A 26,650-nucleotide genomic window follows, 5' to 3' on the forward strand; every position below is an offset into this window, starting at 1 on the left:
CACATGAGAACAATATGTTTATTACAGCAATAGCTCAAATGGCTCTTGCCAAGACTCAGATGAGAAGATCTATGTCATTCCACCTGTTCTGTAAATACGAACCACCAGCTGTTAGCATAGCTTAGCATTTAGGCTGGAAACACGTGGAAACAGCTGGACTGGCTCTGTGCAAAGGTTGAGAAGTTGCTTGTACGGAGGGGGCTATGTGCAGGACTATTCCTTGGTTAGGTCTCTGTGTCTGGCCAGGAAATAATCGTCCACATAACCCCCATAAAACCCCAACTTGAGCCAGGCTCGCTGTTTTCTCCTCTTTATGATAAACTACACGAACTGTCTTCTGGCTGTAGCTTCACATTTAGCCTACAGACATAACAGCACTATCAGTCTTCTCTAACTCTTGGCAAGAAAGCGAAAAAGTGTATTTCCCAAAATGCTGAACTGTTCCTTTAAGACATCATACTCTCTCTTTCTCTCGCTCTCTCTCACACACACACACACACACACACACACACACACACACACACACACACACACACACACACACACACACACACACACACACACACACACACACACTACTCCAGTACTGAATGGCAATCCCATCTGCAGTCCATTAGTCTCCTCCTCTTCATCCTTCCTGCTTTCAAGTGAAACTGGTCAGTCTCATTATTGCTACAAGTCCTTATGAGGTCTGTGCTTCTATGAAGTCTTTATTGCTAAATACACATCTCAATTCAATCAGCAAGCATCATTAAACCCAACTTTCCACATGTGCTGGTTTTGAGGACGCTCACAGAAAGTTAAACTTTCCCCACCGTACGGTCTAGTCAAGTGAACACGTCCAATGTCACTTCAGTCTGTAACACTTATGTACATTCATTTATGTTGGTTCACAGCTGCAGATGCACCAGTGAGTCCATGATGTAACAGTAAGGACAGGCAGTTCTAAATGTTACAAAATGAAGGCATCCTTCATTCTGCGTGGGTACACACAAGACACTGAGTCTATATCGCTGGTTGATTTTACTGTAAGACTGTTTTGTTTCTAAAATACTGCATAGCAAGTTTCTATTGATTGCTTTTGACAGATAACTCATCGTCAGTGGGATTGAAGAAGTATCCCACCAATAACAGATATAAGGTTATACCACTGGCAGCAGATGTGTGTTTTTAACATGTTTGTCTGTGCACTGGCGAGTGTGCATGTGTGCACGGCGTCTATCAGCAGCAGTACAGTACTGTCCTCATTAGCCAGCTGTGCTGCTGTTGCTCTCACAGGTAGGTGGTGGCCTCTCTGTTCTCCCTCTCTCTGGCCTGAGCCACGGCCACGTTGATGCATTGCAGCCACTCCTCGGCATGTTTCTCATCCTGAGCTTTCAACACGTACGTCTTGCTCTCTGTGAAGATCTCAAAGGCCCGCGGGAGGCCGCGATCTCGACGCTTCTTCGCTACCACCTGTGGAAAAAGATGAGAAAGAGAAGATGACAAAGACTTAAATGTGTCCTGTGGGGAGAGATGACACTGCTGTCATTTTTCAGATCGATGCCAGCTTAAATAATGTAAACACTGATTGGGGAGGATTTAGACTTTGCACACAGCACACTGTAACATGGTCAGATGATTATAAGCAGCTTCAAAATGGCAACAATGTAACCTATAAAAAGTAGAAGTAAAACACAGGTTTGGGAGCAGGTTTGTGATGAGATACCTCCTCACCTTGACACTTTGCACCTTGCTCAGCTCAATAGGGATGTCATCGAGCTCGTCTTTCTGTGAGGACAACAGAGAACGAAAGAAGACAAAAGAGAACAGATGAAAACCTCAGCTGCATGATCATTTAATTCATTTTCCAACAGTAAACTTAAATAAAAATGTCATTATTATGTTTTATATTATTGAAGTATTATTGTTACTGATGCATAAATGTGCGAGCAGCATTTGAATGTAACGTTCAGAGACTGTTGGGCAGTTCACCTCTTTTTTTGTGGTTGACTTTTGCAGTATGATGTGATTTTTGTTTAAAGGGACAGTTCACCCCAAAGTTAAAAATATTTTTTTTTACTTTTACCTGTCGTGCCTTTTATCCATCTAGATTGCTTTGGCCTGACTTGCTGAGTTCTGGAGATATTGTGGCTGTCGAGATGTCTGTTCTCAACAGCACTACAGGTAAGAGAAAAAAATGTATTTTGGGGTTGAATTGTTCCTTTAACGCCAGTCAAATAACAGCTCCAAGAAATGACTCTGCAAAATCTATAAGTGAATTCTGAGCATATCAAAGCCTGACGTTGTTTGCCACAATGTCAGATGCAGCCTCCTGATTTCTGCACCGCATCGTGTCGTTTCCAGTACATACAGCCTTGGAAGAAACCATTTCCAGGATGATCAATTACGCGTCATTGTTCTGCTGCTTCTCCAGGGCAGGAAATGAACTCCTCCAGCTCTGCTGCACATCATGTTCATGTTTGACCTCACTAAGTGTCGTTTTGAATGTGTGTGTCTGTAAGTGTGTGTGTACTGGCCCGTAGACACATTGTCTTACCCCATAGTTAGTTATGTGTCTCTAACCACATAACCAGAGCAAACTGCAAGACTCATGGCAACTGCCCACATCCTTTGTGCTGTGTGTGTGTGTGTGTGTGTGTGTGTGTGTGTGTGTGCGCGCGCGCGCGCGCTGAAAAGCATTCAATTGAAGTAGACATGTTCACAGATTTACCTCCCAGCTGGCTGCGCCGAGGGTCTGATTGCCGTTTCCCACAGCAGATTCATGTCAGTGGATTCTCACACTGATTCAAAAGGAAATTTGATTGACTTTAGCTTTTGTATCTTAAGTGTGCTGCTTGGTCTTTCATTGCATTTGACAGCTTGCTTTGGAGGAGACAGTGATCCCAGTACAAAGCCAAAGACGGGAAGATCCTGTGATTTGTAATGAATACTCAAGTTGTCCGCAGACATTAGTGTCTGTGCTTTCTCTCTGTATTTGCTGAGACAGCAAACTTAATTTCTTAAATTCATATTATCATATAGTTATATTATTACTGTATTCATATTTGTACAAAAGTTTGGGTGCTGGGAAGTTTCTTATTGTTTATTGGCACTGACACTCACGACAGTATAAACTACACTTGGCTGCTCAGCAGAACCACTTTGAGTACAGTCAAAATCACTTTTATCCTTTTCATGATGTGCATGTTTGTTTTTGAGTCTCTACTGCTCTTATTTTCTGACAAATCAAATCACCTTGTAAATAAATGATGGATTTGGATCTTCTCAAGGCAAGTGAACACACCATAACACAAGCAAGTTCAGGGGTCTTAACAGTGAAATAAATGGAAACTAATGGCTGCTCCGACAGTACGATTCAGCAGATTTGAGCAGCAAATTAATAAAATTGATGCGTCCTGTACGTGGACTTAATATAAAACACAATGTGACAAATTATGCCACGGAAAAAGACAGCAAAAGGTAAACAGGATAAGGTGTGTACACGCTTGTGCTTTAGTTAATATCCACATAGCCTGGCTACAGTATCATAGGTGCAGTGATAACATATGGACAATGCATCATTCATTCTCATACTGTTCTTATCTTCTCTCTATTTTTTCTGTATTCCTGCATGAAATCTTGCGAGTCAAAGTCCAGGCCTGCTGATAGTTAACCATGACTCTTTGTCTGGTCCCAATTACAGAGAAAGTAGAATATTCAGTGGAGGATACACTGCAGCTCAGTAGTAACCTGCAATATAGAGAAAACAGGTATATTTCCGAATATTTAATGCACTTGGCATACGCTGGAAATAAACGCAAGTGAGATACAAGACTGAGCTTTGTGTGGTTTTGGGGAATGTTTCAAAGCTGCTTGATCACTCAGTGTGGAGGAAACGACACATTTTTTGGTGCTTAATCTCACTCCCCAGTTGGGAAAATGTCTTTCACAACATACCCACCACCTCCAGAACACGCTGGCAGACATGGACAAAGGCAAAAAAATACTTTCCAATTTGTGGCTGCTGAGAGGAATCCATTACCATCTGGATAGGAGCACAAAGACTATTGTTCAGAGTAAAAAAAAAAAGACTTCAACCACAAGAGAATATCTCTATTTCCAGATATTCCTCTGTGGGGTCATGCCTCGCTCTAGTTTTTGGGGTACTGATTGTATAAACGGCTCTGTCTAAAGAGCCAGAGAACACCCAACCTCCTGTTGGCTGTGATAATTACTTCAATTACAATTAATTACTTGTGGATGACCACAAACCAGAATATACGCACGCACACACACGAGTGCAGTGAAATGTCTGAATAAATCAGATTTTCTCATGAACTGAAAATATTTTTCTTTTGTCAGCTGCATAAAATCAAACTTGACCATATTTCTTTGCAAACTTTTATAGACCTCTGACCTCAACACACAGATAATGCTGCTCCCTCTCCATGTTTTTCATTAAGCAAACTTTTCCTTCGCACATAAATTCGCCCCGTTCAGTGACATCAGCCTTTGTTCAAGCTGACAGTCACCAGCAAACACAGGGAAGGAAAAACTGTTGCTGCAACCCAGAGGGAAATCTCTTCACCTTTGTGTTCGGGTCTTTCGTTCACTCACACATACTCTACGAGGCAGTGCATCCTCTTGTGTGTTTGCTACTTGTGAGTACCGATATCTGCTTTGAGTTACAGTGGGTGAGGGTGACTCATGTTGTTGTAGCATCATGCTTTGGCCTTGGGAGTCCCCCACGAGTACGCACCAGGGCCAAGGTTTGCTACAGTCAGATTCACCGGATGCTCCTGGGGGGACAGTCGAGCTTATCACCAGATGAGATTTCCACTGTTTCACATAGAGTTTCATCATGATTCAAATGACACGGAACAGGGAAATATTAATGAGTGTTTTCTGAGTGAGAGGCCAGGGACAATTCGCATGTGTGTTCGTGTGTGTGTGTGTGTGTGTGTATTCTCGTTGGCTACGTACTGATTTGCCTCTCCGGAAGAGCAACTGGTTTCCTGCCAAGGTGAAGTAGCGGGTTTTCCAGCGCTTGATGAACTTCCAACGGACCTGCTTCTCCTTCAGCTTCCCCTCGATCAGAGGCTGTCCCTCCTGGTTCACAACTAGATGGCCACACAAAGGCAAAAAGGGCGAAAGGGCGAAAGGGCGAAAGAAAGAAAGAAAAATGGATAAAAAGAAGAAAGAAAAACAGAGAGAAAACAAGAAAATCTATTAGTGTCTTTTTATGTTGTTGCCTATTACTAACCATCAATGGATTGATCTGAAAGGTTTGTCACTATGATGCATTCATGAGCTGGTAGGAGGGTCTGGTATCTGAGACTTGAATCCACCATTGAACTGCACTGTGTTCATGAGCAATGTTGCCAGAAAATCTGGCATGAAAAGTAAACAATAACAAGAAGAGTGCACTCAGTGGAGCGTCTCTCTGCCAGTTTAAGATGAGACCAAACTTTTCTATGTCAAAATGTGGCCAAGCTGATTGCCAGAAATGTTGTTTGCTATGTAGTAATGCATATTGTAAAATGTTGAAGACAGCAGTCTGAAGTGGTATAAAGCACAGCAGTTAATAAAACAGGTTTATCACCTCAACCACAGGAGCATGGCGTCATAAATGTGCACCAAACATATGAGGCTGAAGGGTCCAGTGGTATGTGAAATCAAGTGGAGACAGACAGATCCACACAAACACAGACACGACCAAATGCATGATCTCAATACAAATGGTGGTGGTAAAATTAATAATGTGGCATGTCTGGCAACCAATCAGTTATATTTGTCACTGTGTTAAGTTATCCATCTCTGGCAGTTTCAAGACTCTGCAAGCTGAGGCCAAATCCAGCCCATGGGACAATTTCACAAGGCCCCCTGCATGCTTAGGATTTATTATTACATCTGGTAACCAAATTTCCATTTTTTCCCCCATTTTTTCCTGTTTTGATTTTTGCCCAGTCTTTTATTTCACAGCGATCATTCAGTTTTGTAATAAGCCTGTAACATCAGAGCATAAAATGAAGTTTATTTCTTATGTGTAACACTTCATGACCAACAACAGTCTGATGTATCACACACAAAAGGCCTCTTTTTGAACATAAATCTGGAGGATAGAGAGCTTTAGTAGAGGTGGACCCCCCTATCACTGTTCATGGAGTTTAATGTGACTGCTTCCTGTCTCATCTGAAAGGAGAAAGCTGTTGTTCTCAAGAAAAACAAGCTGCATTACTCTGCTCAACATGCAGCACAGCACGACTCATCTTCAGAGTACTTTAAATGTTGGGTTTGTTTATTAAAAACATCAGGAACTGCACCCACTAGGAGTGAGCAGTGGCGTAAAGTATATGTAATTGGTAGTGCATGGCTAAACATACAGTACACATGCACAGGTATGGTGCATTTAAGCCAGAAATACCCTGAACACATCACTTCATAATGTTAGCAAATGCACCAAATGTGAAAATCAGATCGCATTAGTGTTTCATGTTTACAGCACAGCACAGCACAGCACAGCTCAGCACAGCCACCCTGCTGGTGACTTCTGTTCTCAATTTCTTTTACTTGTATTTCTGTTTAGCTCTCAGTTGTGATGTTTTATAGCCCAAAAGCCCTCTCAAATGCATTTTAATGAAACTGTGCGATACAAACAAACGTGAACTTTTCCACTTCCAGCCAACATTAATAGGTTGTTCATTTTGAAATCAACATCAGCATCTTGTCTCACTCGTGTGTGTGTGTGTGTGTGTGTGTGTGTGTGTGTGTGCACGTACGTGCGTGCATGCGTGTGTGTGTGTGTGTGGATCAGACGGAGGAGAACTCCCATAAAGTCCAGTCCTGACCGGTTTGATTAGAAACACTCACCCACATCATCCTCCTGAGTGTGTGTGCATGTGTGTTTGTATCTATATGTGTTGTTTGTGATTATGCATATGGTTGTTTTGCTTGAATACAAATGACCAGTTTAAGATCAATCAAAGTGATCACAGATTCATTTTCTGTGACTGATTGCATGATATGTGTAACTGTGTGTTTTAAGAGCACTGTGATCCCTGCGCCAACGCGCAGAGATGTTTTGATTGGTTCAGGTTTGATGCCAGTAAACCAGGACTTCAGATGCTGACCACCAAACAGAGACACTCTTTGTTTCCACTATGATGAGTAAAGCAGTCAAGAGGTTACCTCAATCTGATGGGAGTGTATGTGACTGTGTGGGCATGTTGGAGAGATGATTCACAGAGGTGCCCGACGCCAAACAGGACAAACCTTTAAAGGTCATCAGAGCCCCAAATAAGAGGAGAAACAGCAGCTTCTGAACTGCTTCTCTGTTTCACATCATTGTAAATTAAACACCAACTACATTTTATAGCATTACGAGGACATGATTTCATTTGGTCTGATAACTTTTTATGGGCATTTAATAGTGTGTTTGCCCTTTTATAGACCAAATAATGAACTGATTATTTAAAAAAAAAGTATATTAATCGATAATGAAAGTAATCTCTGAACTGGAGCCCAAAACAACGTAATAGAGAACAACTTGCAGGGCTGGAACAGAAACATTGATTCCTTCATAAATCTTCCTTTTAAAGGGTCAGTTCACCCAGATCTAGGTTTTTTTTTCTCACTTAGCTCTTACAGTATCTACCCATGCAGCAACTTATTTTGTCCAGGTTCTGAGATATCCGTCTCTGACCCCAATACAGTGGAGGTGAGTGGAATTCTGTTTGCGTCGCTCACAGCAGTGAAATACTCAGTGAACTCAAAATCTATTCGCAAGTAAAAGAACAACGACTCCAATAAAAAAATATCAAGAAGAATGAAATGTAAAAGTACAAAAAGCACCTGGTTAATACATTTCTCAAAGTATGTTGCTTTGCATATTAATTCTTATATTAGGGTGTACAACATAATGAAAAAAAGTCATGTTAACGTTGAAGTTGGCAGTATGTTTTTATAACACACCAATTTAAAAGGCTAACAGACCATAAATGAACATGGCTGACGTTGGCTAGCTAACTACATATGTGCCATTTGTGCTTGTAGAGGTTAGAAGAGGAGTTTTTAAAAGTGGGGCAAGCACTTCATCGTGTAACTGTGTAGCCATCATCATTACATCATGGTCAAGAGGCAGCAGGCATTAGCCGTAGAGGTGCTGCTCGCGCTCTCCCCCCTACACTCAATCCACACATTAAGAGCAGACGAGATGCAGCAAAGGTTTAAATGACAAATGTAGTGAAGTAAAAAGTAGATTACTGGCTCAGAAAATGTAGTAATATCCTTTATAGAATCATGTGTTTAACAGAGTGACTGAGCCTTTCCAGGATGCCCCTTTCATACCCAATCATGATACTGTCACCTGTTACCAATCAACCTGTTTACCTGTGGAATGTTCCAAACAGGTGTTCTTGGAGCATTCTACAACTTTGCCAGTCTTTAGCTGCTCCTGTCCCAACTTGTTTGAAACGTTTTGTAGGCATCAAATTCAGACTAAGCATATATTTACAAAAAAATAAAAGAGCAGATGAGGTCAAACATTAAATATATTGTCTTAGTAGTGTTTTCAGTGGATGTCAAACAGGATTAGTAAGTTATCGCACTCTGTTTTAATTATTTTACACAGCAGCACAACTTTTTTGGAATCAGGGTTGTATATCGGGCTGATGATTCAACGGGATGTCAAGCATCTGACTCAGACATTTGCATTCTTTCCAAATTATCAGTCTACAGGCCACATTGACTTCCTGTCTGCCTGTTTGGACACACCACTTATACACAACTGGAAGCGCTGCGGGGTGCCGGCTTGTCTGCATCATCTGACAAATATTTTGTTCTCTTAGGCTGCAGAAATAAACTTGTCTGGTGCATAAATCATTGTGCCTTGTGCCGTCTCGTTGCTTTGATGCAGACATCTGGAAAGTGAGCCCTGGACTCGTTGTCAGGCTCAGGCAAGTGCTGGAGTTCACAACCCTTCATTCAAGACACACTGACGTCAACCAATGGGACACAAACAGTGGTGGAAGGTGACTAAGAACATTTACTCAAGTACTGTACTTAAGCAGTTTTAAGGTACTCGTAGTTTACTTTTTTTTCTGTTACTTTATACTTTTACTCCACCACATTTCAAAGGCAAAGTTTGTACTTTTAACTTCAGTTTAATAATTTAATAACGTTAGTTACAAGTCGCAGATTAAGATTGATGATACAAAATGTTATGATGTATTAAAATAAGACTTTAGTGATACCACATGCTACCCTGAAGTGCATAAAGCAATTAGAATTAAGATTAAGCAATCAAATCATAAACCTTGAGAATGAGCACTGCGCTCGATCAGATCCAAAAGTTTCATCAGTTTGTTTCTGCTGCAATCAGGCTTTTATTTAGATCTGTCACAGTGTGGTCAGGTTACTCACAACACTAAATCTGACTCTAAATACGGCCTCTCTGCCAGTGGCTCCTGTGCTACATTTGAGCTTCATGGGAAGACAAGATTTCGAAAATAAGGACAGGAGTCAAGTGTCCAAAATCATTACCCGAAACAGCTGTCCCTCCAAACAAGCCTTATTACACCCTCAGACCTCCTTGCTTGTATTTGTCCATTTGTCTGGCTTTGATATCATATGAGGGCATTTGTGTATGAATGTGTGTGGTTTGCTGTTTGTAGCTTTTGGCTTGAGGGTGACAACATCAAGATGAGGTGCGGTGTGAGACGAACAGCGAGACGTGTCCAGAAAGAAAACTGAGGGTTTAAACCACAGCGGAGAGTACGCTTACTCACCCTCGTTAACTATCATTGGTAGGAAAAAATGTGGCTGTAAACAAGTTACCCGCCCCGACTCCTCTGTTAAACGTCAAGTTTCCTTTTTGAGTGACAGAATTTCATAAGTGGAAAAAATGCAAAGTCATTACAGAGAGAAAAAGTGCTTCTTGTGACATGTCTAGCTTTGCAAAGGTATTTGATTACAGTTAGAGCTTCACTGACATCGTTAGCTACATTCACATGCTGACGGCCATCTTTTATCTATGCATCAAAGCCCATGTTTGCGCGTTTTCTGCAGGTTCCTTTTATATACACCTTGGTACATGTGGTACTGTATATCAAAGGTTAAGTAATTACCAGATGAGAAAAGAGATGTTACAGGGACAGTGTGACGGTAGAGCTTTATAGATGAATATCATAAACAATCATTCCCTCTCGTCAACGAGGCATTAGCTAACACGACCGCAACCCAGCCGGCTCATATTAGAATATCTAACAGCACCCTTGAGAAGTGCTGCCTTAAATCATCAACACTCAAAACTCCATCTGCGTTAATGACACTTAAACTTTGGCACAGTGTGATGAACGGCTGACTTTAGCCCAGGAATCTCCTAAATTTGCAACATAATTCCTGGAGGTGAGGATTTCTATCTGGTCTGTCCTCACTGATTGATGGTGAGATGATGGAGAGTCTTGCTTGGGGTTTTCCATCTTTCTGCAAACAGGGGATCTGTCTTCCAGACACAAGTGAATGCGTGTGCAAATCCACGTGTAGAGGCATGAGGGAGTGAGGGTATATATGCATATTTTAAAGCTTGAGCATATTTGCGAGTGCCAAAAGTCCACTCAAGGCAATTACAATTCTCCTTTGTCTTGTTTCTGGTCACCTCTGCTGCAATTTCGGTGATGAGGTGACTGCGTGTCGGAGCCATGGAAGTAAAAAATGCTCAACAGTGCCATAAATACTGAAACAGAATGAGACAGTGTACATGTTGAACCTGCGTGCCTTATTCTGGCATGTCCACACATACAGTACATGCACACACACACGCTCATTACTGCTTACTTCAAAGGCATTCCTGTCGTTAAACTCAGCCGTATATCATAAAGCATCATGGAGCTGCAGTAACCACCAGCTCCACTTTGGCCTTCACAATGGAAAACACCTTTCTCTCTTTTTCCTTTACCATTAAAACACGTGGGCAGTTCTCGTCTTATGTGCGTAACCTCTGTAGTAATCACAGCAAGCCACTCAGGCCAAGTCAGCAAGTTTTCATAATGATAAAGCAACATAAAGTATTATGAAGTGAAACGTTGGCTGGTGGCGGCTAGTAATGTGAACAGCATGCATGTGTACATGGTAAATGTGTTAAGTGCTGCTTCTATGATGAAAATAAAAAAGTGGGTCACCTAAAAGGGAAAGGGTCCAAACCCAGATTGCACTGGGTCTGAAATCAAGTTGCAACATTAGTTTCGGTGAGACGAGATGAGTCATCGTTGTCATTTACTGTAACTTACTGGATGCAGTTGGACAGCTTTCAGTTGGACCAGTAAGAAAGTTTCCAGCTGACAGTTTGGGCTTGTTTTCTGGCTTCGCCCGCAGACTGTGGGACTGATCCATGAACATTTTCATTTTTGTGAAAGACCTGTTCACATCTTCATGAACCATTTGAATTTGTGGATGATTTCAAATACATGAGCCATTTGAACGTGCAAAGAGTTGCGATGCAGGGACTGCTGTAACATCAGCATGGATGTTACTCAGTACACCCAAACTGAGAACAAATTTCCTGTAAATCTCTTCATATTGAAGTGAAGTTACATCCAAATCTGTTCTGATGAGTTTGTGTACTGCAAAGCAAAAATGATATCTTTGATTCACAATATATTAAAGTGAATCTATGTGCAATTGCACATTTCATCAATAAAAGTCAAACTGAACAAGACTGAAGTTAAACTTTAAAAAAATGTTTCAAAATCTATTTCTAATATTTCAATATAAAGACGACACTGACATAACTGAACGTCTTCACGCTTTGCGTAACATGTTATGAAGCCCCTTTGCCTCAAAGTTATGTAGCTGAGTGCTGACAGCTGACTAATGATCAGCTGCAGATAGTGTTGGTTCAGGCCACTGAGTTCATGCGACTGACTGAAAAATGTCAGGCTCCGGGGGTAGAGGTCATAGAGGGGTCACTTCTTAACACATTGGGGTGATTACAGACAATGCAGGACGGACGGACGGACAGACAGACAGACAGACAGACAGAACCTTAACTCAAGTTTTCATCCTGATATTGAATGACTTACATTACAGGGACTTGTGTTTTGTCCCCATAACGAAGGTGTGAGGAACAGCTGACTGTGTTTGTGTGTTTCCATCACTGTGATGTGATGATATGATGATGATATGTTTAATGGTGACTTCAGTGACAGGAGTTATGTCTGAGCCAGTTTGCGGCAGAGGGGCTCTGTACTGTCTGTTTTTAATCATGGGTTGTGGGTTAATTATCATTTACAATGGTAATGTGTTTTAATAAGCCCACGTTTGACAGTGATATGCTTATTATTTCAAAAATATGACTAGTAGACATATTAACAGTTTAAGAACTGTGTCTGACATAAATACACTGACCGCAGGCTGAATGAAAGAGGTTTCAGGTGCTTAGCTGCAAATATTTTTGTTCAAAACTCTCGCTTGGTTTCAAACCATGCAGATTGTTTCTGTTTTGTTTTATAAGCCACTGAGATTTCTGTTTTCACAGGATCTTTTTGTTTGCCAGAAGGTAGCTGCAATGCAAACTGTTCACTATGAGAAATGTTGAATTCTCTAAATGTTATTTATCGATGTCATGCACACCACAAACTAAACTCAATTAGCCATCGCTGTAGCAGGGCGGAGGCAGAAATCCTGAAAGTGAAAGTGAGAGCAGGCGAAAAATAGCGTTTTGTTTTGGGGTTTTTTGTGTGATTTGGGTGAACTAACCTTTTTGGTTTATACCACATGCAGACAAGCAGAGCAGTGGGGCCATCTGAGGCCACAAGGACACAAATGCTTTAGTAAATACATGCATCCACACACACTTCCAATCACACAATGTGAAAGCACTACTCCTTCTCTAAGTCCTCCTGTAGTGTCAAGAGACTGACGTGAATGTGATGGGAATCATTTGCTCCTTGCACTCCATCAGCTGGCTCAGTGATTTCACTGGTTTGTTCTGAGCAGCTGAGCTGGAAGACTGGCTTTCATTTGGCTTTCGCACTGTTTGGATCAAGCTGTCTGATGTGTGTGCGCATGTTTACTTCCGTGCATGTGTGTTTGTGTATTTGAAGAAATGGGTGATGACAAGACAACGACTTGGAAGAAAGAGAAAATGAAAAGCTGTGACCCCAGCTTGACGACAGTTTCAATATGAATGAATCGCATGGATATTAATTCCACTCGAACAGATGAAGATCAGTCATCACTCACTTAATCATCTCATATCTCCAATGCTGATGACTGTGGAAACATTTAGACAGTGTGCAGTGTTATTCCAAGTGCTCACATTGTGCTCAAAACTGTAGGGAGGCATTTAGACACATGCCAGTCCAGACCGAACCAGGTTACATATTGGGGCTTTTAACACGTATTCTTTCTGCTATCTTCCCGTTTTCTACTAAAGCGAGTTAAACCATGTATCCACCACTGTAATATCCTGTCATACTGATGATTGCCATGCAGACTATTACTATGGGGAAGAGGCTGAGTTTTGGTTGGTTTTGGGTCTGTATTGGCCCCAGAGGATTGTGCTAAAGCGGCAGTGGAAATGAACACTGGAGTAAGACACAAAACTTAAATCAGAACTGACAGCAGGATCAAAAATAAATGCGGAAAGTAAGGCAATAGTCTTATTGGAATTAGCCTTAATCCCGTTTTGCACATTTCCTCTCATGCCAGTGAGAATCTATTATTTTAAGCGACACACAGTGTGAGTGAGGTCCTCCAATCAGTGCGGATCTCTGACTGTGAGCTACATTAAAGCAAATATGACACAAATACCAACCCAGAATAAATGCTGGCATTCAACGTCCCTGCAAACGATGATAAATTAATAATAAATAATATTGAAACTTGCCATCTTCTCCTCCTGATGAGAATCATAAACATGTGCTGGTAATGTGAACTTTGATCTCACTTTGATACTTGCTGTGGAAAAATTGATTTGATAGGTATAAAACGTACAAATTTAACAAATCTGTGGTTTACAGAAACGTACAACAACAGCATTTTATTCTAGTAACTGGGCTGCAAATACATAAACACAAATATACAAACAGTGTACTGCATGGATAATTTCATCAATATTTATGACTGGAAATAGTTATTAGTTTTATTTGATACTCCATTTTGCAGCAGGAAATGTTGCAATGCAACAACTAATTAGCAGGAAAGAAGAAGACTAAGAGCTCACAGGGATGTAAACAATGCTGGCTTCAAGATGTTTTTAAAAAATCATCATTTGCAGATGTTTTTTTTTTTAAGGAAGGAACTGCACTCAGTCATGTGTTTTAGTGAGAAGCTGTAAATATAACTTTTTGTACGAGAAAGCTCATTAAATTGAATCTTTATTTCATATTCCAAACCATGAGTGTAATTATTTGTATGTTGTGTCATTTGGGAGCAGTTATCGCAGCGCTACACAATGTTGTTATTGTGAAATCATTTCTTAAATAATTGCTTTATTTTCAAAATAACCCAAACTCACACAACCCAAGTTGTCTGTTCATTATTATCAGATTTAGCCTGCTACATATTGATGTGGTCATCATCTATAATCTGAACTTTTCTCCCTCCGAAGCACATAAACATAAATACACACACACACACACACACACACACACACACACACACACACACACACACACACACACACACACACACACACACACACACACACACACACACACACACACACACACACACACACACACACACTATATTTAACTGCATCCCATCTGCCCGTTTCCTTCCACGGGCAAACAACTTCCTGTCTCTGGCTTTAACTTTCTGGGAAATACCTGCTGGCTTCTCATTAGCAGCCATCAAAAAGCAGGGTCTGAAAACACCATGTTGTTGTTGGGACGGAGGTTTACAGCTGCTTATCAGTGACACTACACTTCCTTGATTTCAAGTTCACTTTCTCAACCTGCAACATCTGCCACAAACTGCCCTCTTCTGACTCCTCTTATATAACTAATAACTGCTTCCATGTTAGCGTGACAGACAGACATACACAAAGTTACAGCTTTTTTCTCAAACTCACATTTGCTCTCCTAAGGCCAAACTGTCACTCATCGATTTATAGACTCTGCAAATTCACAGCACCATCACTCACCTACACACAGTCTTGGAACATGTGAGGGGCATCAGGGGAGAGATGCGTGAATACACACTGTGTGTAAAATATGTTTACATGCCTTTTAATGTGGTGGTGTAATGCCATTTCGGCAGTGCCTGACTCCACCAAATACCCAGCTAATCCAAAAACAGGCAGAGAGGTGGAGTGTGGCTGAATGAGTGAAGCCTGGTTGGTGAAACCTAGTGGCAAGCTGTCACTCAAAGCGGCGATGCCCATCATTATGCATAATTTTAAGCCTTAATATAATTTAAACAAATGAGTTAAGAACAGGCCCTGCAATCGGCTGGCGACCGGTTCAGGGTGTACCCCGCCTCTTGCCCATTGTAGCTGGGATAGGCTCCAGCCCCCCGCAACCCCGAAAGGGATAGGCGGTATAGATAATGGATGGATGGATGGATGGAGTTAAGAACACTTGAACGGGAGAAATTAGCTATAGAGACCAACCAGGCTGCAACCAGGCTTATTTCTGCTTTGAAATTGGGCATTTTAATATGGGGGTCTATGGGGATTGACTGGCTTTTGGAGCCAGCCTCAAGTGGACATTTGAGGAACTGCAGTTTTTTTTAGCACTTCCATGTTGGCTTCACTTTTCAGCCCAAGAAGTTCCTGCTTGGTTCTTATGTTTTTTTTTTAAATACATATTTTAGTAATATCTTACACAGTTTTAAGTCTCCAGTGTGGAGAGCTGTAGAGTAGACAGACAATAAACACAAAGTGATCTAAAAGGAATTAGTCACTATTCCAAGTCTGACTTCATCAGGACAAAGCAGTCATTGAAGGGGGGTCGCTGGTCCAAAATAAACTAATCAGGACTGAGTCATGATGGCAGTGACTGACTGATTGCAGTGACCCTTCATAACAACACTAAAATCAGACTGGCAGTTAGAGCCGCTCTTTGCTCCATTTACCTTGACTGTTCTGGGAAAAGATTATTCCCCTTGAAGGCACTTTGAGTGAAAACATCCCTTGGAGCTCTGCCATGGTTTTACTATCAGACCCATGGGAAACACAACTATGCCCAGGGAAGCTGGTGAAATGACTGAAAACGAAGGAAAAATCTTTTACAATGGCACTTCATTTACTCTGTTTAGAGAAGACGACAATGACATTCAGAGGAAACCATAGAAGACTCTGGTTGTTAATACTGTATGTGTTGTCTTTTATTTTTATGTTTCCTCTCTGCCTCATCTTTTTTTATTCTTTCATTGCCACAAATTTACTGATTTGGATTGGTTACATCACCTGTAAGCATGTTCATCATCATTAGTTCTCAACTTCCCCCATGTTCTTTCTTATTCATGAGTGTTAGCTGATCCTATGAAAATCGTCTGTATTGATGATCTTTGTTTTCTTAATGACGATTCTCATATTAATATGAAGTTGATAAGACTGAAAATGTTTTTTTTCTGGTTTACCAATCTTTTCAATCTGACACTGAAAGCAGACTGTTGTACAGGACAATGTTGGGCTGGAGGTGAAAGAATCGTGTTTTTTTTCAACTGGGTTATGCACACAGACTGATTGTCCTCTAATTATGGTTGGGTATAAGTGGGCTTGTGTGTGTGTGTGTGTGTGTGTGTGTGTGTGTGTGTGTGTGTGTGTGTGTGTGTGTGTGTGTGTGTGTGTGTGTGTACCTGTGGCCTTCTCGGGGTTGTTACACATGAAGCAGAGCCAGCCTCCCTCTTCCTCACTGTAGCCAAACAGGTCAAAGAAGCGCACCTCCTCCAGCTGACTCTGGAGACTGTCCAGGTCCTGAAGACAGAAGGACAGAAAACAGGACATGTATTAACTCTCTGTCATGATATTCAGACTCTCTCTCATATTGCCAAAAGGCCTTTATCACAGCAGACATGTTGACATGTCACAGAAGGAAACACACAAGTTTAAATCTTAAAAGAAATGAAGACTGAACTCCATTTAGCTGCTTCAGTTTTAGGGTCCTGGTGTTGTTCATGATGGCTCGCTGTCATGACTGACTGGGATACCTGCACATGACAGAGCCATTCATAATGTTATTAGCAACACCTGTGCTTTTCTTGCTATGACAAGTCAGAATAGCTGCTGTGAAACAGGAAAATCTGCCAACACTGAGGCTATGTTTACACGTAGCAGGGAATTTTGGAAAACGGATATTTTAGCTCCTCCGTTTTCAAAAATAACATCGTGCACACAACATTGTTTTCAAAAATGTTGTCGTTTACACGAACCGGGATAAATACACAGCATTTCAGAACCTAAAATGCCATTTAACCCTGTTTACATGCCAACACATAACCGGCGTTTTCAGAAATCGCCACTTTGGCCGGAGTTTTTAAAAATGATCATTTTCCATGAAAAAAATGTGTAAACGTAGCCTGTGTCTCATCCACCCAGTGCTATTTTCATTTCGCACAGTGCACACTTAGCTTAGAGTATATTAATTAAAACAAGTTAAGTATGGCATTTGAATAGGTCTATTATTATGAAAATAAAGCTTGCATCATTACATTATGTCCAGTCTCTTATATATAATATCTGTGGAGACAGGGTCGGCATAGATTCATACAGAATTCGTTCAAAGTTCAAATGTGCTTTTTAACTAACAGCATCACTTTAGAAGTGGGGCACATAGATGCAAAAAGAAAGAAGAAAACTTTTTAAACCAAAATGTGCTGCTGGTTGTTTATTTGTATTGTACACCTCTGAGGGTCACCTGTAGTTCAAAACACTTGTAAGGGTAACACCGTACAGAGCACAGAGGGGTGTTTTTGAAAACTGGTGTACCCAGCTGTAGTGAACGAGGGATTGGGAATTGATCAAAGTTTTTATTCACAGTATCAGGCTGTTCTTTCTAGTTTGTACTCCACAAAAATGAAGAGAAATAACACAAAGAGAAAGGAGATATGGGAAAAGACATGTGAATTTAGAGGAGAGGTTTAATCGGCCAACAGAAAATTGCTGTGGAAGCTGCTGCATGTGCAGACACACACACATACAGACAATCACAGGGATACACATGCAAATGATGAGTTACCCTCAACTCCAAGAGCCACTTAAAAGACTGACGTTCCAGTTATGGACCGTGCAACTGTGCATCAGTGTGCATGTGCCAGACCAGAAAGCTATGGAAACCAAGACCCCCATTCAAAGTCCCTAAAGACCCCCTGCACATGGTAAGAGTTATACTTCACGTTAAATACGCACAAACACTCTTCAGTGACACAAGATAATACATATTTATCTTAGGCTGGTTCGGAGAAAAACAGGAATATTTAAGGAGATGATGGATTACTGTCATCAGTCTTCATGACAGCACTCTGTGTGTGTGTGTGTGTGTGTGTGTGTGTGTGTGTGTGTGCGTGTGTGTGTGTGCACGCGTGTTCATAAGGTATTTTCAGCATTTAACCAAATCTCTCTATAATGAATACATAGTTTAAATATCCTGACCACCAATCCAGCAGAATGCTCTGCCTCATCATTTCTCTTGAACTCTGACCCCGCTGCAGTCCTTTCACATTTTCTGATGATCCATTTAAGAACGAGAAAAGTGTTTCCCACTCCGATAAAGTTAGACTCACAAAGCCCCCAGAGGGAGCTGGATTAGGAGGAATGTTGAAAAATGGGTAGCTGCAATGGCTGAGCAACCAGTGTGTTTGACCTCTAGACCCACGCCACTTCAGTCCTTGATGTTAACGAGCGAGGATGTAAATGTGAAAGCTGCGTTTTATGTATGTGTTCCCATGAAACACCCACACATGCGCACACGCACACAGACACATGCACACCCTTTTGATTAAAAGAGTGTCAGAGCATTTGGATTCATCCATACATCAGAGCTTTCTCTGTGTTGTTACAACTTAAATAATTGAGGTCAAAGGGCCTTGCTGCGGATACAGATAAACCAGGACCATATGTGGCCGAGAGAGACGGGCAATCTGTGGGTTTATATGAACATTAGTATTTGGACGTGGACTGAGTGGTTTTCAGGAAATAACTGTGAGAAATCCTGAATATGATGAAACTAAAATGTCCACAAATGGTGACTGCACTTGCATTTTAGAATTTCACATAAAAAACCTAAGAGCTCTCTAAGGTCTGAGAAAATAACTCTAATGATGTCATCAGGGTCATCTCAGAACTGGAAAATTAGAAACAAAAGCCGACCTTACAAACTGAGGGTGCCATTCGAAAGATGTTAGCATTTATCACTGGGAATACAGCACCGAGGCGACTTACAGTGGCTCCAACCAGGAGTCTCATCCAGGGGACGACGAAGACACCTCCGTGGGCCTGAGCTACACTATCAGACTATCGCCTCTTGAGGTAAAAGGTGGTATTACAAGAGGACGGGCCTGGGCTAGCTGGTTAGCATGCTATCTTCAGCAGATATCTTTGCCACACAATATGTAGATGCCATAATTTTTTTGTTAAATTTGTATGTTTTAAACCTTAAATCTTACATATTGCACCTTTAAGTAAATCTGAATACTTCCTCCACTGAATGGTGATCACTGTAGAGATTTAATACAGGATACGCATTCAAGGAAACAATGCTACCCAGATAAAAGTTATTAAAGTCAAATTGTGCCTGGAAAAACTGCCAATGTGGCCACATGAGGCTGAAAATAGGATCTGCTCTTGACATTTACTCATTGAATAATTCTGAACTTTGCGGTAATTGTCATTCCAACGATTTTTGGCCTTCAGAGACAATAAAAAGAGAGTGTTTTCTGCATTAGACAACCCAATTCATGCCTAAACAAATGCCAAGGTCATTAAAACAGATTTAACATTGTTTACTGATTACAGAGCAAAGCTGATCTGAATCATCCATTCTCTAAAAAAGCTACAAGAAAAGAAAAGAAAAGAAAAGAAAAGAAAAGACAGAAGCGGAAAGACGACAAAAGACAGACCGTGAGTCAGAAGTTGAGCAACAATGTGTGAGAGAGAACACCTCAATGAACAAAGAGAGCACAAGTCTGCTGCACAACACAACGAGAAATGAATCATTAACAAAGTGAAATGAGTGAGAGGGCACATAACTGAGTCCATTACCAGAAAACCTCAAACTACAGCCTGTGTGCCAGGCTCACCGCGCTGTAACACACAGCCGACAGGCCGTGCTGCACAGAGCAAATGATTTAAATGCACTTCAAATGAGCTTTTAGGTGGATGTTTAGTGTGACAAATTAGCAGCCGGGCAACAGGCTGATGTGAACAAACACAAGCCCATATTTGATTCATCAGGACCACAGCGGTGAATTCAATAAAGTCATGAAGAAACAATGGCTGGATTATGTGATTCTGAATATAATCCCTCTATCCTCATGTAACCCCCTTTACCCTGTCAATGCACCCCCCTCTCTCTTTATCCACCTCTGTTTTAATTTGATCAAGATGCAAGATTGTAGCTGCACGTCTGATGACGCCTGCAGGTGGACGACGGAGCGAGCTGCAGTCTGTCTGCAAAATATGTCCAAAACAAAAGCAACTTGTTTGCATTTTAAAGATATTTAAAATGGAGATAATTCCTCTGTGACCCTTGTAGCCTCACTTATTGTTGTAATTCTTGATAAAGGGGAACTTACACATCAAACCTGTTCCAGATAGAGCTGCTTGAGGTATGATAAAGGCCTCAAGTGATGCCACCTGAGTCAGCATCAGCTGGGTCTGAAGACGAAGTTAGCAAATGAAACAAGTTTGGGGGCGTAGAGATAGAAAGAAGTGATTTTACGAGACCTCTGCAGCCCTCGTCGTAGTAGCGTCTCCAGGCTACATTAGCTTCACCTAGCATGACACACCCAGATTGACGACCAAATGTATGTGTCAGGTTTTGGCAAGGAAGAAGAACAGCCTAAAAAAGAAAATATCTCTGGCTCTGCTGTATTGATGTTTACCAGTTTGAAGATGGGTGTGGGCCGACACAAGTACTGAATGCTCATGCAATAATGTAGTAATGACTACTGAGTACTCGAAACATGAACATGATGACGGGTGTCTGGGCTGGTGTGATCCCACAGCTAAAACAAGACAAAGCAGAGGGAGGACAGAGAGGCTTTTTGGAGGGCTCCTGAAGCACCAGAGCAGTGGGAGAGAAAGGACAGTGGGCGGTGGAGGCAGGAAGAGGAGTAGAGAGGGGAGTGCAAGTCAGGAGAAAGGTGAGTGGACGAGAAGCTGGGAGTGTTGGGGAGGGGAGTGGAGGAGAAGAAGCAAACAAGGCCCAGGCTTTATTTCTGTCTCTCATGACATCTATCTTCTGTCTGGGTATAAATGTATGAGAAACGCAGGGGTCCTGACATTTTAAGCCATTTCAAACAGGCACAGACAGAGGCAACACGATCCTGTAAGTCCTTTCCCTTGCCTTCTTCCCATCGTACGCCTTTTTGTCTTTTCCTCCCTCAAATAAACATATCTAATCTCAGTCTCAGTCTTTCTCCTTCATCCTCCTCCTCCACCAAACCTTATCTCAGCTGAGGCTGAGTCAACAGCCGCTCTCACTCTGGCCAAAAGAAAGACAAAAGGTGAAACAACACTTGTCAAATATCTCTCCTCTCAGGCTGCTCAGTCTCCCGTCATATCTCGTGCCACGTCTTCCCCCCCCCCCCCCTTCTTTTCCTCTTTTCACCGAGCACATCCTCTTTGGAAATTTCAAACTACCTCTTCACAGCCTTCCTCTATACATGTCCACCTTACTCAATTCAGTTCAGTTTGTCCTCTCTGCTCTGGTTTCCCTGTAATAGATCTGTCCTCTCTTTTCCTATATCCTGTTTCATTCTTAACTCTCTTCAGTCTTATTTCCAGCTAACTTCAAGCATCTCATCATACACTGGAACCTTCTGCTCTCATTTCTCTCCATTTCTACACTTTTCTCCACTTTCGTCTTGTCTTCTCGTTGCCAGCACAAGCTCAATTACTGTCTCCTCTCTGCTCATCAGCGATAACTGTTATTTCTCTCAGTTCCTATCCAATCTGTCCGTCCAGCTCCCACTGCTCTCCCCTCATTACATCTTCAGTCACCCCTTTCTTCCTCTCCTCTCTTTAAAGTTTAACGCCTCTCTCTCCTTTTTCTTTCATGCTTTACCTTTATGTTTTCCCTTATCTTGCCCGTGTTTCATCCATAATGTCCTTTTCTTTCATCGTCCACTCTCCACTTCCCTTCCTCCTACTGTTTTACGTCTGTTGTGATAAACACAATGATGATGCAGTTCTCCAAGTTTTAAGTTTAATCTTAGTTTTATCTCTCAGCCCCGGACAGACTCATCAACTCTCTTTTACCATTGCAGTGCTTTAAACCCATTACCTGTTCACTGTTAGCGTCATCCTTTTCCTCCTGAGCATCACTCATCCATGATTTTTCTCCTTCACCCCTGGTCAGTTTCCTCCATCCCTCTCATCTCTGCTCACACCAGCTTTCAATTATCTCTATGTCTCATAAAACTACTAAACCGAGTCGTCAGAGTCCGTACACAACCCCCTCTTAAATCTCAGGAGCCTCATGAAGTCCCGTAGGCCTCGTTTAAACCTCCCTGTCAATGTCTGCATAACCTTCATAATCGACATACTTGATAACCTTCTCTGTCTCACGTGTCTCAGCCTCCCTCCTTTTGCATCTCTTCTCTCCTTGTCTTCCACTACACATGTTTCTGATTGGCTGACAGGGACAGGAGTGAAGCTGTAGGACTAACAGGGAGGGAAAGAAAGAAAATAGGAAATGCAGAGCATCTGGATGGAGGGAAAGGTTGTGAACTTCTTCCTCCCTCTGTCCTGTTAGATCTCATCTTCTTTTCTTTGTGGTTTTTCTTGATGCTCCCTAGAAACTATGACTGAAACCATCCATCCATCCATTTTCTATACCGCCTATCCCTTTCGGGGTTGTGGGGGGTGCTGGAGCCTATCCCAGCCATCAACGGGCGAGAGGCGGGGGATTTAGAGACTCTCTGCCTTTTATGTTGGGAGGTTGTTCTGAAACTTTACAAGGATGGAATAAATTTCATTATTCATTATTATTATTCATTGAATAACAAAGCTTGATGGTGGAGAATAGCCCAGTAAACGAGGACTAATGTTACTCCTAATGCTCCTGTTCAAAATTAGCTTTTCAAAAATTAGATTTGAAAGTTCAGTTAAGCTGAAATCTCTCATCTCTCAAAAGAGGATTTATTTCACCATCTGTAGTTTGTAGATTTCTGTTTGTGCACGGCTTCAACAAGCTTTTTTGATCAGTGAGGTTTAGAGGTGGTGTTAGGTGCATTTTGTTACCTTTCAGCAGAGCCAGACTCACTATTTCCCCTGCTCCAGGCTAAACTAAGCTAACTGCTCATCGACAGTAACTCTTAAGCACTTAACCAATTAAATATTTTAAAATGCCAAACTATTCCTTTCAGGTACGAGTGGTCCAGCTGGGCCCGGCCGAGAACGGCAGGAAGCAGATTTTACTGGTGACTGAGCAGGTAAATCAGAAATTTTACTGAGACTGATACAGCGGAGATGGTAAAAGCAGAGGTTTACAGCCATCTTTGAACTGCTGAGTGTCACACAGCACGAGTCTTCCTGCCCAGCGTACAGTTCACGTGTATGTGCCTGTTTTGGAATAACTGGAAAGGTCCAGGCTCCATATGGTAACCAAAGCTGATCCATCTCACAGCAGCCACAACACACGCTTAGAGAAAGACAAACGACAGCTGTGTTTTCTTTGTGGGTCTAATTGTTTCCCAGTGACCACTTAGCTTGTCACATTATGAAGGGGCAGTGTGAGGAACACCACCCACATCCACACTTTCAAAGACTGACACTGACATAGGCACACATATACACACACACACAGACATGATAAAGATGAGGAGTCGGGGTGAGCAGAGGCCCTGTATACAAAAATGTCCATTTAGTGAATTCCATATTTAAACAAAGTGGATGTTGAACTTTGACACTTTCCTTTCTTGGAGTTTTGTGTTTTTTCACTACCAATGACTTCATCCCCTCTACTGGAGACAGATAGCTTTTAGGAGGAGGCAGCATGTGCACACATACACACACACACTGCGGTGCAGTACCTTCCTGTGTGGTGTGGTGTTCTGTGTCATGGCCATGGGGAAGCTGTGAGCTCCTTTCAGCTGCGTCTTCTCCCAAAGAGAAGCAAGCCTCTGGACACACTCGTCCCTGGAGCACAGGGGGACACTGGACGTACTCTGGTCAAACGAGAGAGCATGGACACATTACACAACAGGAAAAGCATGAGTATGAGTTTTACTGCTATATGACAAGAAGGTTTTCTGCAATGTAAGACTATTTCAGTGGCATCTAAATCCATTAGAGTCCATTAGAACTACATTTAAGGGGAGCTTATGTAAAATAAAACTGCTATTATATTTTTAGCCACGGTATGGCTCCCAGGATGTCAGTCCACCACTTTGGTCCACAACGAAAAATCTCAACTATTGATGGACTGTCATGAAATATTATACAGACATTCATAAACCCCAGAGGATGAATCTCTAGCGCCACCATGAGGTGATGATAGTGGTTTTGAGTGAAATATTTCAGTGTGTTGATGGATTGCTATGAAATTTGGTGCACACATTTATGTTACCATCAGGATGAACCATAATAACTTTGATGACCTTCCCATCAACCTCAGCTGTACTATGGTGCTAATTAGCAAATGTTAGCTTGCTAACTCGCTAAATGAGGGTAGTGAACAATGCTAGCATTGTGAGAATGTTAGCATGCTGACATTAGAAATATTGTTCTTTGCAGATGGATGCTTAACATTATGAAGTATTTTAGCATTCTGACAAGATTAGTTTGATAGAACTGGATGTGTAGAAAATGCTTTTAGATACAACGACATGTTATGTGCACTGCAGCTACGCGTCTCTACCTGTAGATGAAGCAGCATGATGTGTATCCAGACATGAGGCTGTCGGCTGGTCAGGTTGAAACTGGACTTGGCGTACAGACAGTAGTGACCCTTCAGAGGGCAAGAGAACGACAGCTTGGCCACACATCCTCGATTCGAATCTGTCACAGACACAGAAACAGATAAAAATGGCAAAATCATTAATATTTAGCAGAGGCTCATCTTAAATTGAAATTCCCAAGCGAAGGCAGAGTTAGTTTGCATTCTCTGTGCCTTTCTCTTCGTCTCTTGCACATATGGACTTGTGTACTCATGGACTCATGTAACGTTGGGAACATATTTACAGGGTGATTCATAGAATGCAAGGACAATGTGTCTAGTTATCATCTGGAAACGTCTTCTCTTCCCACATCCACCTCCTACGAGCCTTCGCCAAAGAAACCAGTGACCATTGCGCTTCCCGTGGAAATCATCCGGTAGATCAGAATGAAATAATGAAGGTCACTTTTGGAGTGCTTCATTTCAGTATTTCATTTTTGCTACATGCCACACAGACAAAGTAAAACACAGAGTTCTTTTAGCTGTATGATAAGCATGTAAAATGAATTTTATGCAGCACAGCTGGGTCTGATTTGCTGGTGAAAGAGGTTTAGGATTTCTTCCGTCTTTTAAAGCAACAATTTGACAAGTTTGATCATACGTTTATGAGAGGTTAGCTGTTAGATGAGAGGGCAGGCAACACTCAGAGTAAAGAAGGTGTGTGCATCGAACCCCAGCTGAGTACATGTACACCACAAAACGACAGCAGACAGAGGAAAAGGAGAGGTTGTCTGCACACTGAAATTTACAAGCTTCAAATTTTTAATTGATGCGCTGTTTTTATCTATAAGGCCTTTCAGAAACATCCACATGAACAAATACAGGCTATATATACAGAAAAAAATATGCCAGCTCCAACTAAAACAGCATCTCTGCTCATCGCCTTGCAACTGCTTCTAGCCAAGAAAGAGTGCAGCACATTAAAAAAAGACTTTTAGAGACTCTGGTAGGTAGTTACCCCTGGACACAGCCCCCTTTACATTCATTCTGCTAAGCTAAGCTAACTGGCTGTATACACATAGTATACTTTATACATTTAGAGATGCAAGAGTGGTTTCGATATATTCTCATCTCTGATACTCTCTGATAGAAAGCAATCTGATAGAAAGTGCATTTCTCAAAAAGGTTACAGGAATCAGCTCATCAACTCAGAAAATAGTAAAAAGCCTAAAGCAATGCTGGATATCTGCTGGAGGTTTAATGACAACATGAAACTCACTTCTCCATGTTTCCATATTATTATTATTATTATATATTATTATTAACAGATTTGTATCTTCCTCATGTGTTCTCTCTGCAGAGGCAGTTATAGGGTTAAGATAGAGGCTGTGATATAGCGCAGTATTGTATCACATTCCTTGGTCAGCACCATCAAATCTTGGGATAAACCAAAATGCCTTAAAAATACACAAAACAAAGGTTGAGGCAAAGGCTGATTTCATATGTGGGCAAAATGTGAAACTATGTTTGAAACTAAACATGTCTGAACTATGATATGTGTGTGTTTATGCTGCTTCACTCATTAGCACATGCATGTTTCTCAGAGTTTGGATCCGAGAGTTGGC

At 41.6% G+C, this 26,650-nt stretch overlaps 1 protein-coding gene across 1 annotated transcript in view; it reads right to left on the minus strand.

Annotated features, from left to right (window-relative positions):
• Positions 1-624: 624 nt before the first annotated feature.
• veph1 (ventricular zone expressed PH domain-containing 1) overlaps positions 625-26,650 on the minus strand; it is a 67,122-nt gene continuing 41,096 nt past the window's right edge. Inside the window, exons 9-14 of the mRNA XM_070970269.1 lie at positions 25,008-25,147; positions 24,181-24,315; positions 16,786-16,903; positions 4,966-5,102; positions 1,717-1,770; positions 625-1,455 (exon numbers count right to left, since the gene is read on the minus strand). Of these exons, the coding sequence (XP_070826370.1) occupies positions 1,273-1,455; positions 1,717-1,770; positions 4,966-5,102; positions 16,786-16,903; positions 24,181-24,315; positions 25,008-25,147 (767 nt within the window). The 3' untranslated portion in view covers positions 625-1,272. The remainder of the gene's footprint in view (positions 1,456-1,716; positions 1,771-4,965; positions 5,103-16,785; positions 16,904-24,180; positions 24,316-25,007; positions 25,148-26,650) is intronic.

Source organism: Chaetodon trifascialis, chromosome 9, assembly GCF_039877785.1.
Source record: "Chaetodon trifascialis isolate fChaTrf1 chromosome 9, fChaTrf1.hap1, whole genome shotgun sequence".
Classification (NCBI taxonomy): domain Eukaryota; kingdom Metazoa; phylum Chordata; class Actinopteri; order Chaetodontiformes; family Chaetodontidae; genus Chaetodon; species Chaetodon trifascialis.